Genomic DNA, 15622 nt, shown 5'->3' with positions numbered 1-15622 from the left:
GGAGGGACTATGTCACCCGGCAGGCCTGGGAACGCCTCGGGATTCTCCCGGAAGAGCTAGAAGAAGTGGCAGGGGAGAGTGACGTCTGGGCTTCTCTGCTCAAGCTGCTGCCCCCGCGACCCGACCTCGGATAAGCGGAAGAGGATGGATGGATGGATGGATGAATGACCTGTCAGTTTTTCTTGGTCTTTTCCAACTAATTTATGATCCACTTTGGAGACACGATACCCAAGATAACGTGACAAGATATGTGAGCAACAAACGTGACAGCTTGAGTGAACCACACTATATAAATAATAATAATAACAATAATAATAATAATTATTATTATTTATATTATATAGTGCTTTTCTTGCTACTCAAAACGCAGTGAGTGGGAAGGCACTTCAGCCCCAACTAATGTGCAGCATCCATCCGGATGATTCAATGGTGGCCATTTTACACTTACTGTAGGTGGTCAAGAGGAGAGAGATAGTTAGCCAGTTAGAGACAGGGGATGATTAGGGGGCCAGAATGACCAGGCCATGGTGGGTAATTTAACCTGGACATTGGGAGCCACCCTAATCTTTATGAAGGATGTCCAGTTCAGGTCATGATAGACCTGCACCTCCTCTGTGATGGCAACTTACTGAACAGATGGCTGCTGGGGTGAGTGGAGTCAGCTGCAATCTTTCCTGCTCTCTTTTTCGCAGTAAAAGGGCCCTGCAGCATGCGTCACGTGAATTATAAACCTGGCCTTTGAAAGAGAGAAGACAGAAGGAATCCACATGGTGATGGAGGAGGACACAAAACTCTCACTGATGGCTGAGTAAAAAATTAACAATATACTCATATGCCAAGCTCCTTAACCTGGCAAAGGAAGAACAATCTCTTCCTGGCTTTCTTAATGATGGAGGTGATGTACTTGTCCAAGTTTAAAGTATTAGTGAAAGTAGTCTCCAGGAATTTAAACAACTGAACCACAGACACAGTCTGGCCATTCATTTGCAAAGGTGGATAGTTAGTGACTTGTCGGTGGAAGTCAGTTCTCATGTCCACTGTCTTAATAGCATTGAGCTCTAAGTTGTTATAAGATCACCATTTTACAAGATGGCCCACCCCTCATTGATAGGAAGACAAGTCATTATTAGAAATCTACAAATTGTAGGATTCTTACAGGTTTGACCATAGATCTACAATCATTTGTATAAAGTGAAAACAGGAGGGGTGAAAGAACACAGTTTTGGTTGGAACCTATGCTAATTGACATTGGATTCAACATACAAGGGTCCAGTCTCACATACTGCTTCCTACCTACCAAGAAACTCATAATCCACTGGCAGACACCATAGGGTACACCTAACTGGATTAGTTTACTGTGAAGCAAATCCGGAGCAATGGTATTGAAGGCTGAGCAGAAACCCACAAACAAGACCCTTACGTAAGTGTTAGGCAAGTGCAGGCGCTGAAGAATATAGTGGAAGCATAAATTGACTGCATCCTCCACTGAGCAATTTGCCCTACATGTGAACTGAAGTGGATCATGAGAGAGTCAGTGATAGACTTTAGGTAGGAAAGCATAAGACGTTTCAATATTTTCATAACCACTGAGATTAAAGCAATTGTCCTATAGTCATTAAGTTCAGAGATTTTATCCTTCTTGAGAAATTGAATGACAGTGGCTACTTTAAAGCATTCCCAATCTTTGCCCAGTTGCAGGGAAGAATTAAATATGTCATCAAAGACAGGAGCTAACTGATCTGCACAATGACTAAGAGTACCATGTGAGACTCCATCAGGGCCAGCTGCTTTCCTGATATTCTGTTTCCAGAAAAGTTTTTGTATCTCCTCTTGGGTCACAGAACCGATAGGGCGGAGCAGAGAGGAATGACTCAAGCTTACAGTATGAAGCTGTAATTCTGCAGCCTTCTCCAGTTCTGCACTGTGTTCAAAATTTTTGAACTTCTTTAATGACAGCAATGCGGTTCTTAATTTGGAACAAAATAAGGCAAACATTGTTAATATTATCAAACCTGAGGCTTATAAATCATTTTCTCAAAGTTCCTTATCTGCTAATAAGAAAGTTACATTTCTCCACTTTAACATCCTGTTAATTCAACTTACATTAGTAAAGTGACTAATAATTGTAAACCATCTTTTATGTACCCCATGTGTACATCATTTATAAGACAATGTCTACCTGTACTTTATCCTTTATACCTTCTGTTTTGAAAACTGCTGCAGTTAGACCTATTTTAAAGAAAGTATATCCGGATTGCTTAGATAATCAAAGGGCCATCTCACAACCTCTCTTTACTTCCAAAGTTCTTTTATGTGCAGGCTCACTTGCAGGTAAATACTTTGTTCGAACCACTCGTGTCTGGATTATGCTTGTTTTACAGTACCAAGCTTGCTCTGGTAAAGGTGGCTAATAATGACTATTCGAGTCATTCAAGAGTGCATGAATATTTGCATTCATTCTGAGTGTAGGATAGGACTTCTGGGTTGTTTTGTGTGTTTTTAAAAAGGACTTTTATTTTGGCATTTAAATTGTTGTATACCACGCCTTGGTAGAGAGTATATCCATAAAAGGTAATACATCTATCCAATGTTACTTTGATTGCATCAGACTTTAATTTTATATTGAGGCTCATGTTTGAAATAAAACAGTTGTCAATCGAATTTATCTCCAGACTCTCATTTATTTCTATTGTGAGTGCTGCCCTGCATCGAGTTACTTAACTGAGACACAACACATACGTATTTGTACAATACAGTTTATTTTTATATAGCTCGAAATCACACAAGGAGTGCCGCAATAGGCTTTAACTGACCCTATCTTTTGACAGCCCCCCAGCCTTGACTCTCTAAGAAGATAAGAACCCCCCCCCCCAAAAAAAAACGTTCCAGGCAAAAAAAAAAATGGAAGAATAGCACAGTACCTGATGCACTAAAAATGTCAAAACATTATTTAAAAAGTCAGACCTAGACCCTCACATTCTTAATAATTATAGTCCCATATGAAATTTACCCTTTCTTTCTAAAATACTTGAAAAAAGTAGACACCAATCAGTTTCAGTCACACCTTAAGCATCACAAATTATTTGAGAAATTCCAGTCTGGCTTCTGCACTGGTCATAGTACAGAAACGGCACTAACACAGTTTGTAAATGACATTCTGATATCCTCTGTTGAAGGAAACCCCACTATAATTATGTTGTTAGACTTAAGCACAGACTTTGACACCATTGACCATTCTATTTTACTGCACAGGCTAGAAAATGATGTTGGGCTCACAGGCGCTGTCTTTGCCTGGTTTATTTGGTTCTTATTTATCAAATTGATTCCAGTATGTACAGAAATGTGCTGACAGTACTCCATCATTATACACAGAAGTGAGATATGGCGTCCCGCAGGGCTCAGTACTCGGACCTTTACTATTTTCACTTTACATTCCTCCACTGGGATCTCTCATTAGAAAACATCATGTTCATTCTCACTCGTACGCAGATGAAACCCAGTTATACGTTTCTTTTAGACCAAATGAAATATCTCCAACGTTGTCTTTAATTAGTTGTGTTAGTGAATTAAAGGAGTGGATAGATGAGAACTACTTGTCTTTAAAAACAGACAAAACAGAGATGTTAATTATTGGAGGGAATGACGCTGATCGCAACAATATTTATTCTTAGTTGTGAATTTCTCCTTGGGATTAATAAAGTATCTATCTATCTATCTATCTATCTATCTATCTATCTATCTATCTATCTATCTATCTATCTATCTATCTATCTATCTATCTATAGTCCTGCCACGTGCAAAAGTTCGCTGACGACACTGCTATTGTGGGCTGCATCAGGAGTGGGCAGGAGGAGGAGTATAGAAACCTCATCAAGGACTTTGTTAAATGGTGCGACTCAAACCACCTACAAATGAACACCAGCAAAACCAAGGAACTGGTGGTGGATTTTAGGAGGCCCAGGCCCCTCCTGGACCCCGTGATCATCAGAGGTGACTCTGTGCAGAGGGTGCAGACCTATAAATACCTGGGAGTGCAGCTGGATGATAAATTGGACTGGACTGCCAATACTGATTCTCTGTGCAAGAGAAGACAGAGCCGACTATACTTCATTAGAAGGCTGGCATCCTTCAACATCTGCAATAAGATGCTGCAGATGTTCTATCAGATGGTTGTGGCGAGTGCCCTCTTCTACGCGGTGGTGTGCTGGGGAGGCAGCATTAAGAAGAAGGACGCCTCACGCCTGGACAAACTGGTGAGGAAGGCAGGCTCTATTGTGCTGGACAGTTTGACATCCATGGCAGAGTGACGGGCGCTCAGCAGGCTCCTATCAATTATGGAGAATCCACTGCATCCACTAAACAGTGTCATCTCCAGACAGAAGAGCATCTTCAGCGACAGACTGCTGTCACCGTCCTGCTCCACTGACAGACTGAGGAGATCGTTCCTCCCCCAAACAATGCGCCTCTTCAATTCCACTCTGTGGTTTTTTGGGTGGGTTGGGGGTAGACGTTAACAATATGCAAAGTTATTGTCTGTTTTTTACCTGCATTTTTATTACTCTTTAATTTAATATTGTTTTTGTATCAGTATCTCTCATCTATCTATCTATCTATCTATCTATCTATCTATCTATCTATCTATCTATCTATCTATCTATCTATCTATCTATCTATCTATCTATCTATCTAATATTTTGTCATCATTTAACACAGCTGGAATCACCATTAATTTTACTGAATCAACCCATAATCTCGGAGTTATTTTTGACTCTAGCATATCATTTAAAGTACACATTCCAAAGTTGTCCAGAACATGTTTGTTCCATTTTAAAAACTCACCCCTGGATTTGGTTAACCGGATATACAATTTAAAGAGATTGTTATTCTCATTTCATTCATTTTTTATTACTTGATATTTGCCAGTAATAAAGCTGTAGTGAATGAGTTATTCCCCCTCCTGCCCCCTGGGGGATCGCTACACGCCAGCCACTTCATGTCTCTGCTGTTCGTGTTGTGAAGAGGGGGGCTGAATGCATGCTAAGGAGATGTGGTTGCTCCTCCGAAACCCCCTCTTAAACGATGATACAATGGGAAACAAATACAGCTTTTTTTTACTTCCTCTTTGCTCATTCAGCTGCTGGTTTGCTACTGCTGCTGCTACCGTGCTGCATGATCTGCTTGTCGTGTAGTTTTTTGAACATTTAAAAGCATGTACAGCAGCTGTCCTTTTGTCTCACTGCCTTTTCTTGCGGGACATTAAAGTGTCTCCGAGAAAATCATGTCTCGTCTCCTTCCAAGCCTTCCAAGATTTTTTTTATAATAGAGAGATGATGGAAAATTAAGGTATTTATGTAGGATACTGAGAAATTAATTCATGCATTTACTTCTAGTAGGACTGATTACTGTAATGCGGTGTTTACTGGATGTTAAAATTGTTCTTTATACAGCTTCCAGTTAATCCAAAATGCTGCTGCAAGAATTCATACGAACAAGAAAATATGAACACATAACTGCAGTTCTTAAAGCTTTACACTGGCTCCCAGTTAAGTTTAGGGCAGATTTCAAAATCCTAATTTTAACGTATAAAGTGTTAAATGGCCAAGGTCCAGCTTACTTATCTGAACTTATCATTAATTAATTAGAATCACATCAGAACACTCTAGACAAGAACAGGCCATTCAGCCCAACAAAGCTCGCCAGTCCTGTCCACTTATTTCTTCCAAAAAAACATCAAGTCGAGTTTTGAAAGTCCCTAAAGTCTTACTGTCTACCACACTACTTGGTCACTTATTCCAAGTGTCTATTGTTCTTTGTGTAAAGAAAAACTTCCTAATATTTGTGCGAAATTTACTCTTCACAAGTTTCCAACTGTGTCCTCATGTTCTTGATGAACTAATTTTAAAATAACAGTCTCGATACACTGTACTAATTTCCATTATTTTAAAAACTTAAATCATGTCACCTCTTAATCTTCTTTTGCTTAAACTGTAAAGGCTCAGCTCTTTTAATCTTTCCTCATAATTCAACCCTCTATAGCCCTGGAATCAGCCCAGTCACACTTCTCTGGACCTTTTCTTGTGCTGCTATGTCCTTTTGTAGCTTGGAGACCAAAATTACACACAGGACTCCAGATGAGGCCTCACCAGTGCATTATAAAAGTTGAGCAGAACCTCCTGTGACTTGTAGTCCACACATCAAGGCGCTATATAACCTGACAGTCTGTTAGCCTTCTTAATGGCTTCTTAACACTGTCGGGAAGTCGATAGCTTAGAGTCCACTATGACACCTAAATCCTTCTCATAAGGTGGACTCTCAATTTTCCGACCACCCATTTTGTATTCAAACCTAACATTTTCACTTCCTATGTGTAATACTTTACATTTACTGATATTAAATTTCATCTGCCACAAATCTGCCCAAGCCTGTATGCTATCCAAGTTCTTCTGTAATGATATAATGAATTCCAAATTATCTGCTAATCCTCCTATCTTGGTATCATCTGCAAACTTAACAAGCTTGTTACTTATATTCCTATCTAAATCATTTATATATATTAAAAATAGCAGCGGCCCTAGCACTGACCCCTGTGGAACACCACTCTTAACACTGGCCAGTTCTGATAAAGTTCTCCGCACCACGACCCTCTGCTTCCTTTGTCTGAGCAAATTCTGCACCCATCTACAAACATCACCCTGAACCCCCACTTCTTTTAATTTGATGCCCAACCTCTCATGTGGCACCTTATCAAATGCTTTCTGAAAGTCCAGATAAATAATCTCATCTGCTCCACTTTGATTGTATCCTTTTGTTGCCTCCTCATAGAATTCCAGCATGTTAGTAAAACACAACCTCTCTCTTCTGAACCCATGCTCTCTGTTCAGAATATCTCCTGTCCTTGCCAGGTGTTGCTCAATCTTATCCTTAATAATTCCTTCCATTAATTTTCCTGTGACGCATGTTAAGCTTACTGACCTATAGTTGCTTGGATCTGCCCTCTCACCCTTTTTATATAATGGGATGATATTTGCCTTTTTCCAGTCCTTCGGAATCTCTCTAGTGCGTAGTGACTTCCTAAAAATATGTGTCAAGGGTTTATATCTGTACTCGCTAGCCTCCTTAAAAACTTGAGGGTAAATATTATCTGGTCCTGGTGCTTTGTTTGATGTCAGTTTATTTAATCTCAGCAGCTCTTCTCCCTCTACAATTTCCAAATCCCTCAGTACCTCCTTAGTTGTCCCTGTTATCACTTTGAGGTTATCCACTTGCTCACTTGTGAACACCTCAGAAAAATGTAAGTTTAGGGCATCACTGTCTGTATCTTTTAATTCCTCTTTACTATTTCTGATGCACTTGACCTCCTCCTTGTCTGTTCTTTTACCACTAAAATACTAAAAGAATCTCTTAGGGTCGTCTTTCGCCTTATCTGCTATATTCCTCTCCAACTGTCTTTTAGCCTCCCTGATATCCTTCTTAATGGTAGCCCTCAGGTTCTCATACACTCTACGATTCACTTTGCAATCATTAGTCTTATATGACTTTTATAAAGCAGTTTTTTCTTTTGCAACTTCTTTTTTAAGTCTTTATTAATCCCCCGTGGAGTTTTTTGTACTTTCCTATTAATTCCAAATTTAGGGATGTATCTGTCCTGCATTACATGTAAAACATTTTTAAACCTGTTCCACTGCTCCTCGACTGTCTCCACACTTAAAAGCTTATCCCAGTGTATCCTACTTAGACATTGTCACATCTGCTCAAAATTAGCCCTACCAAAGTTCAACTTAACAATTTTAGTCTTTGCATCTGCACTCTTACAAAATACTACAGAATACTACAGAATATTACATACATGTATTACATTATGGTCACTTGACCCTAGTGGTTCAATCACCTCTACACCCTCAATTCTATCCTGATTATTACAAAATACTAAATCCAGACAGGCTTCACACCATGTTGGTGCTTTAACATGCTATGTTAGAAAACAGTCACTGATTACTTCTACAAACTCCTGCTCTTGTACTCCTCCATCTGCAAGGTGATCCCAGAATACCAAGGTTAAGTGCCATTACCTACAAACCAGAGCATACAATAAGATCTCAAGATACCGGTCTGCTTATGATTCCAAGGATTAATAAAATAACAGAGGGAGGTTGAGTTTTTAGTAACAGGGCCCCTAAACTATGGAATGATCTGCCTGCTACTGTAAGAGATGCCCCTTCGGTCTCAGCTTCCTGGCTGAAGACTCGCTACTTCAGTTTAGCATACCCCGACTAGAGCTGCTGATTAACTGTGCAGACTGCATCTCTATTGTTAATCATTACCACTAAAACATAAGTAATACTGATAGTTATAATTTGTTATTAACCCTCACCTATTCTCCTTTTCTTCTCAGTACTCAAATATGGCACTCGGTGCCACTGCCCTACTGCCAAGATGTCTGCCTGTCTAAGGAAAAGTCATCTTTGATGGAGAAGCACTGGAATCGTTGGGTTGAAGTGTCATTTCATCATATAGGCCGGCCTGCCACTGATTCAGCTGTGGACTGGCCAGTAGAGGGATTCAGCTTGATGGCCAAGGTCTACAGGGGCCTCATGCATAACGCCGTGCGTAGAATTCACACTAGGGACAAAAGCGGAAATGTGCGTATGCACAAAAAAATCCAGATGCATAAACCTGTGTATTCACCAACTTCCACATTCTTCCACTCCATAAATCCAGGTCAGCGTGAAAATAATGCAAGTGCACGCTCCTGCTGTCCCGCCCCAACTCCTCCCAGAATTACGCCTCTTTGAATATGCAAATCAATATAAATAGCCCTTAAGCTCAGCATTCTGTGAGAAGGCAATGGCAAAAGCACGGGGGAAATAGAAGAATTTCAGCCAATACCAAGTGGAGACAAGGAAAAACGTACTATTTGTTGGTTTAAACAGTGGTATAATCAACAAAAGGAAGTTGATCAAGTGACATAGAGTGTTGGAGAAACTCGAAAGCTCAAATTCACAAAGTCACATAGTGCCCAAAAAAAAAAGAAGTTGTCGGATATCAAAGTCGCCATGAAAAGGCGAGTCGTAGCCCACCGTCTGAGTGTCATATAAAAGCTTATTAGGGTACAGAGAAAAGAAAAAAAATAGGGACACAGTGGGAAAAATGTCAACTTTAATCTCGAAATTTCCACTTTAATCACGTAGTTAATTTCATCATTAAAGTAGAACATCTTAAACTTCATCTTAAAATAATTTCATTTACTGGTTTCTCAAATCCCATCGTAACTAAAGTAGCATGTTAAATGCTTTGTTTTTTATATGTGCTCTATGTGTGTGAATCACTACGTGCTTCTTAAAGGAGCTTTCTCTTCCTCCAACTAGACACAGAATCCATTACATTCGTTATATTATAGCTCTCTGAATAATTAAAATACTGAGATGATAGGAATTAAAGCATGTATTACACATAGGAACATGGTAGCGCAGTGATAGTGGCAAGCCGGCACCCTGTCCAGAGATTGTTCTTGCCCTCCCGCAAGATACTTGCTGCAAAATGCACGGCCTTCGATTAAATAATTTATTGCAGCAGTACTGTCTCTTTCAAATGTACTAACCCCCAATTCCTGTCCTTCCTTTTCTTTCTCCAAGTAACCAATCACCACACAATCAGTTCTGTAATAGACGTTAAGCCATCTGTAAGCTGAGAAAGCCGATTCTTCAAAACCTTTAAGGAACATTAAAATATCTTCGTAGTACAGTGGAACCTCTAGATACGAGTTTAATTCGTTCCAGCACTGAGCTTGTATAGCGAATTTCTTGTATCTAGAACAAACGTCCCCATTGAAAATAATGGAAATCCAGTTAATCCGTTCCGCATCCCAAATATATTAACATAAAAATCAATTTTCCTAACAAATAACACTGATAAATTATATATACTGTAGTCTACCTTTAATAAATAACACTGGTAAATAATATAACTGATTATTAAAAGAATCAAAACAGGTGTCCAAAGTGCAGTAGAGCATTCAATAAATCTTTAATCCTTAAAACAGTTGTGAAGTGGAGGTTTAAAGTACATAAGAATAACAATCCTTTAACACGAGGTTAAAACGTCAACAGGAAGCAGTCTTCAAAAAACTGATGACAATCCCCGGTGCTTCTTCTCTGTTAGCGTCTCACCTGCTTCTCCCATGCGGGCTCTGCAACAGGCGAGACACTTAATGCAGCTGACCTTCTCTACACCGTCCTGCTTCAGCTGTTTGGCTCGCCTGTTCAGCTACACGCGAGCCTGCACTCGCTCGCTCGCTCTCTTGCACCGACTTCCTACTGCTGCGGATTCCTGCCTCCTCCTGCAACCTCCGTTCTCTCTCCTCTCCTCTCTTTTCTTTTACTTCTTCTCCCCCTTAACCGGCTCGCGCTTCTCTATATATGCGGGGAAGACATGGCAGCTGCTAGGGTTACCACTTTTAATACAAAAAAATAAGGGACGCATACGTATTGATTCAAAACGGGACGCGCAATTTCATTCTCAAATACTGGACGATTCCGTATTTTAAAGGACGGGTGGCAACCCTGCCCAGCCCATCAGCCACAGGACAAATCATGGATGTGGGCAGTTTCCCACCTGTGCACTTAGGTGAGAAACGCAGACACCGCAGATCGCCCTGCGGCTCGCTACAGCTACCACGCCCCCTCGCTAAGCTGCGAGCTATACCCACAGCCTGGCTCGTGGCTCGTTACGTGAGCCAATGCTCGTATTTAGATCTGAATTTTTCGCTCATACTTTCCTCGTATTTTGAATTTCTTGTATACAGAGGTGATCGTATCTCGAGGTTCCACTGTACATGTTTAATTATACTATCCATCTATCCTTCCAGTGTCACGCCAGCCCCAGCAAGAATACAGTAATCCCTCCTCGATCGCGGGGGTTGCGTTCCAGAACCCCCCGCGAAAGGTGAAAATCCGCGAAGCAGAAACCATAGGTTTATATGGTTATTTTTATATTGTCATGCTTGGGTCACAGATTTGCACAGAAACACAGGAGGTTGTAGAGAGACAGGAACTTTATTCAAACACTGCAAACAAACATTTGTCTCTTTTTCAAAAGTTTAAACTGTGCTCCATGACAAGACAGAGATGACAGTTCAGTCTCACAATTAAAGGAATGCAAACATATCTTCCTCTTCAAAGGAGTGCGTGTCAGGAGCAGAGAATGTCAGAGAGAGAGAGAGATAAAAGCAAACAATCAGAAATCAATAGGGCTGTTTGGGCTTTTATGTATGCGAAGCACCGCCGGACAACGCAGCTGCTAGGAAGGGAGCAATGTAAAGGTAGTCTTTCAACATTTTTTTAGAGGAGCGATATCGTCTAGTGGTGCGAACAGCCCCCCTGCTCACACCCCATCCGTCAGGAGCAGAGAATGTCAGAGAGAGTGAGAGAGACAGAGAAAAACAAACAATTAAAAATCAATACGTGCCGTTCGAGCTTTTAAGTATGCAAATCACCGTGCGGGAAGCATATCGCTTGACAAACCAGCTGCAAGAAAGGGAGCAACATGAAGATAATCTTTCAGCATTTTTAGATGATGGTCCATATTGTCTAGGGGTGCGAACAGCCCCTCTGCTCACACCCCCTCCATCAGGAGCAGAAAAGGTCAGAGCAAGAGAGAGCGAGAGAGAGAGAGAAAGGCAAACAATCAAAAATCAATACGTGCTGTTTGATCTTTTAAGTATGCGAAGCACCATGCAGGAAGCATATTGCTTGACAAAGCAGCCACATTTAAGCCCAGCAAGGAAGAGAGGAATGTGAGGGTAATCTTTCAGTGTTTTTTGAGGAGCGGCCGTATCTTCTAGGGGTGTGAACAGCCCCCGTGCTCACAATATATTTGAGGAGTTTTATTTAATACGTAATACGCGCTCTGGTTGGGTAGCTTCTCAGCCATCTGCCAATAGCATCCCTTGTATGAAATCAACTGGGCAAACCAACTGAGGAAGCATGTACCAGAAATTAAAAGACCCATTGTCCGTAGAAATCCGTGAACCAGCAAAAAATCCGCGATATATATTTAAATATGCTTACATATAAAATCCGCGATAGAGTGAAGCCGCGAAAGTCGAAGCGCGATATAGTGAGGGATTACTGTACAGCGTGAGGCAGGAACAATATAGATTATTTAAATGAAGTTAACATTTTATCTGTATAATGTAATAAACATATTTTGCTGCATTTCATCTTCAAAATGATATCGTCATCATATGTAAATATGCGCTTTATAAAGTGGCTCAGGTTGTGCAATATTATAACTGTATCACAAGTTTACAGTGAGGTGATTGTACTTATAAGTACAAACAGTTCTACAAGGAGCACTTGATGGACTGATTGAGTGCATTTAGAGTTCTTGGGATCAAACTGTTTTCTGAACCACGAGGGCCCTACAGGAAAGGCTCTGAAACGTTTGCTGTATGAGAGCAGTTCAAATAGGCAGCATGGCTGAAGCAGCATGTACTTGATGCTGTGTACCGATAATTCTCTTTCCAGTCAGCTGCTGTAGAGCTGTGATTCCCCACTCAGATGCAGTGATATAAGTACTCCGAGTGGTGCAGTGAGAGTAATATGGAAAAAGATGATCGCTGTGGCAACCGTTAACGGGAGCAGCTGAAAAAAGAAGAAGAAGGTGCAGTGAGAGTAACAAGACTAAAGCAGCTATAGTATTTAGAATACTTTGGCCATTCCATGGACCATTATATTGTTACAAGTTAATTACAATCAGATGCCTTAAACTAATAAACACTATGCAGTTAATTTCAGTGTATATGATAAAGCCGTGTCAGGTGATGCTGACTTGACTGCCTTGCAGGATTCTCCTGTTGGATGAGTGTGATAGAAATGGAGTTGGATGGATAAATAAGACAGGACCTGTTGGTGCTATTTAAAAATTTACATTGTTCTGTGTGGATTTGACAACTGCAGTCCATTATAATAGATATGGTTTAGAAAGAGAACTACATTTGATTAAAGTCCCCAACGTCATCCCCGAAGTGGGAGTAGAAGTCCTTCCTTGACTGAGAATAATATACAGGAACTTTATGTGAGAACTCCTGTCTGCCCAAAAGAGAGATTATGCTGTCTCAGGCATTCACAGATACACATCAGAGGATCTGTCATGGAATATGAATAGTGCCAAGTGGCTCCTCGCTGTCAGTATAAATGTACTGTATGTGTTGTGAGAAGGAAAGTTGAACATGGAGAAAAGGAATTGAAGCCTCCAAAGGACTGACTCAGACCAGCTTGCCCCAGAAAACTATCTGCAGGCTTCAGCCTGGCTGTGCTGAAAGTTGGGAAAACTGGCATAATAGTATAAAGAAATGTCTCAAAATATATTAACAACACCCAACAAGAAAAGGGATTACTGCAAATCCCTGGCTTGTAGATAAAAGGGCAACAATGAAGGATTTATTTAGCCAAAAAAATAATAATGCAAGACAATGCTTAAAAGAGCCAAAATGAAAGTCACCTAAAAGGCAAGCCGAGGTAAACAATTCTCAAAAGACAATCTAGGAGAGGAATCCAAATAAATGAGCACATAAACAGAGTATCTAAGAGAAAAACAGTACTTACAAAACCAAATCCCAAACCCCAACTCAATGCACCACTGCTGAGTTTCTCCAGTTCACAGCGCTTTATAGCCAGAGTGAGAAATCAGCAGTAGTGATGTCACTGTGGCCCTGCCTTTTAGGACTCCACCCACAGACAATAAGGAAGGAATAGTACACAGTTAAAAAATCACAAATGAAACAAAGAGAAATAACAACGTTATGAAAATTGATAATTCACATTTAACAAAAAATAGAAAAAAACAAACAATATGTGCAAGCCAGGGAAAAGGATCCTAGCTATAATCTGAAAGCATGGAGTAATTCTCCTTTATTTAAGTGACACTATTAATATTATACACATTTGGGTAGCTTGACGTCTGGACAATTATGTATGCTTTTAGTTAATTCTGCTGTCACTTTCCTGACTATCATGAATCCTTCGTTAATTGTAATTTGTGTTTTTTAAACTTTAGCATTAACATGAGGTGCACCTTATTTACCACATTTTTTATATAAACAGTTGTACGTATGTCACCTCATAATATATAATCTTACTTTTCTGAATTCTCCATGTTTGTTTTGGCAAATTATCAGGTGAGACAACTGAGCAGCTTAATTCAGGGTTCAATCCTGTAGAACTCCGGGAGTGTATTCTTTAACTCAAGATGTCTTGTTCACTCTGAAAAAAAAAAAAATTAACAAATAAAACAGGCATTTTCGAGTTATTTATGATTTTTTCTGTCTGGCATCTGACAACATTTTAATGTTCTTTCTTTTGATGTGGGCTCTCCTTCTTAGGATATGTGAACCAAAAATTGTCCTTAACAGCTTTTTTCTTCTCCTTTTCTGAGGTCTGTATTGTTCTTCTGCAAATCTCCTTCTTTTTCATTGTATTAAAAAAAAGCTGCTTACACCACACAAAGACATTTCTCTATTACAGTGTTAAATCTTCCCAGGACAGACATCCCAGTTCCAGCATTTCCTTCAAGAGATATTTTAAATAATAATGAATTTACAATGCAGGCAGGCTAATGTTAAGGTAAACTAAAAGGATTGCCCAACACACTTTGTAACAGGAAATATCTGCAACTATATGTTTTAATTTGAAACGTGGCATTCCCAAACCCCAATGATGAACACAAAACTGTGCGGAAGGTATACTCACATTTGGCCCACCATCACAGAGCCAAGTGTGAAAGCTTTATTCATCAGAATGGGGATGAAACACAGATTGGGGTCGGTGCAAGAACAAATTTAGTAGGGGGCACTGGATTTTCATTGTGGGAGAACCTGATGTGTGATTACATCCCAAATAAGCCCACAGCATTTTTAATTCACAGCAACTACTGTATGTCAAAGAGTTCCTTACAGTTAAACAGAAATGTGTCCTGCACAGCGCAATGTTGCAGGCTTGCACTTCAAAATGTCTAGTGCTGGTTGTGTCTATCAAACATGCGTAAGGTGACACTGGCTCACACACAGAAAACCAACACACTGCACTCAATTGTTTCTGTCAGGGTTCCTCCCTAGGACTGGGGTTCAATCTCCATTTTTGTGTTTATTGACTTTTGATTCTTTTATGTTAATATAGTTGTTAATGTTTATTATTTGTATAATTATGTATTCTTCATCAGTATTCTCTATCACCTAGTTTCTTTGTGTCTAGAAATTTTTTACTATGTTCCATATGTTTTATGGGTGTTTACCAAAAAGCTGGTGGCCATCTGTCCTTCACCATCAAGGGACTGTTCTGAGGCCTATAAAGCCAAAGAGAGCAAACAGTCCCTTGCTCTTCATTTGAATGTACTTGGTGGGTTTGGTGGGTTCTGTTGAGATTTATTATTATGCTTTTTTGTGGATTTACTGGATTTTTACCTCCTGCACTGTTTTTCTACCTCTTTTCTGGATTTCTGTTTTTGGGTATTGTTTACATTAGATTGCCTTCTTTCAGGTAATGTCTGCTGTGCATTCTGTGCTTCTTTCTGTAGCTTCATTATTAAAGAGCATTTTATCTATACTAATAAAAGGCAAAGCCCTCAC

General features: G+C 40.0%; 1 protein-coding gene across 6 annotated transcripts in view; it reads right to left on the bottom strand.

The window, feature by feature from the left end:
• LOC114647647 (cytosolic phospholipase A2 gamma-like) overlaps window positions 1-15622 on the bottom strand; it is a 131815-nt gene that overhangs the window by 98263 nt on the left and 17930 nt on the right. For all 6 annotated transcript variants that reach the window (XR_007934568.1, XM_051925414.1, XM_051925413.1 and 3 more), the window contains exon 2: window positions 14138-14261. Coding sequence is in view for 5 of the 6 variants with exons in the window: in XM_051925414.1 (XP_051781374.1) it covers window positions 14138-14154 (17 nt within the window). In the remaining variant the exon portion in view is untranslated. The remainder of the gene's footprint in view (window positions 1-14137; window positions 14262-15622) is intronic.

The sequence above is a fragment of the Erpetoichthys calabaricus genome, chromosome 3 (genome assembly GCF_900747795.2).
Source record: "Erpetoichthys calabaricus chromosome 3, fErpCal1.3, whole genome shotgun sequence".
Lineage (NCBI taxonomy): Eukaryota > Metazoa > Chordata > Cladistia > Polypteriformes > Polypteridae > Erpetoichthys > Erpetoichthys calabaricus.
This window is presented reverse-complemented; position numbering and strand designations above follow the sequence as displayed.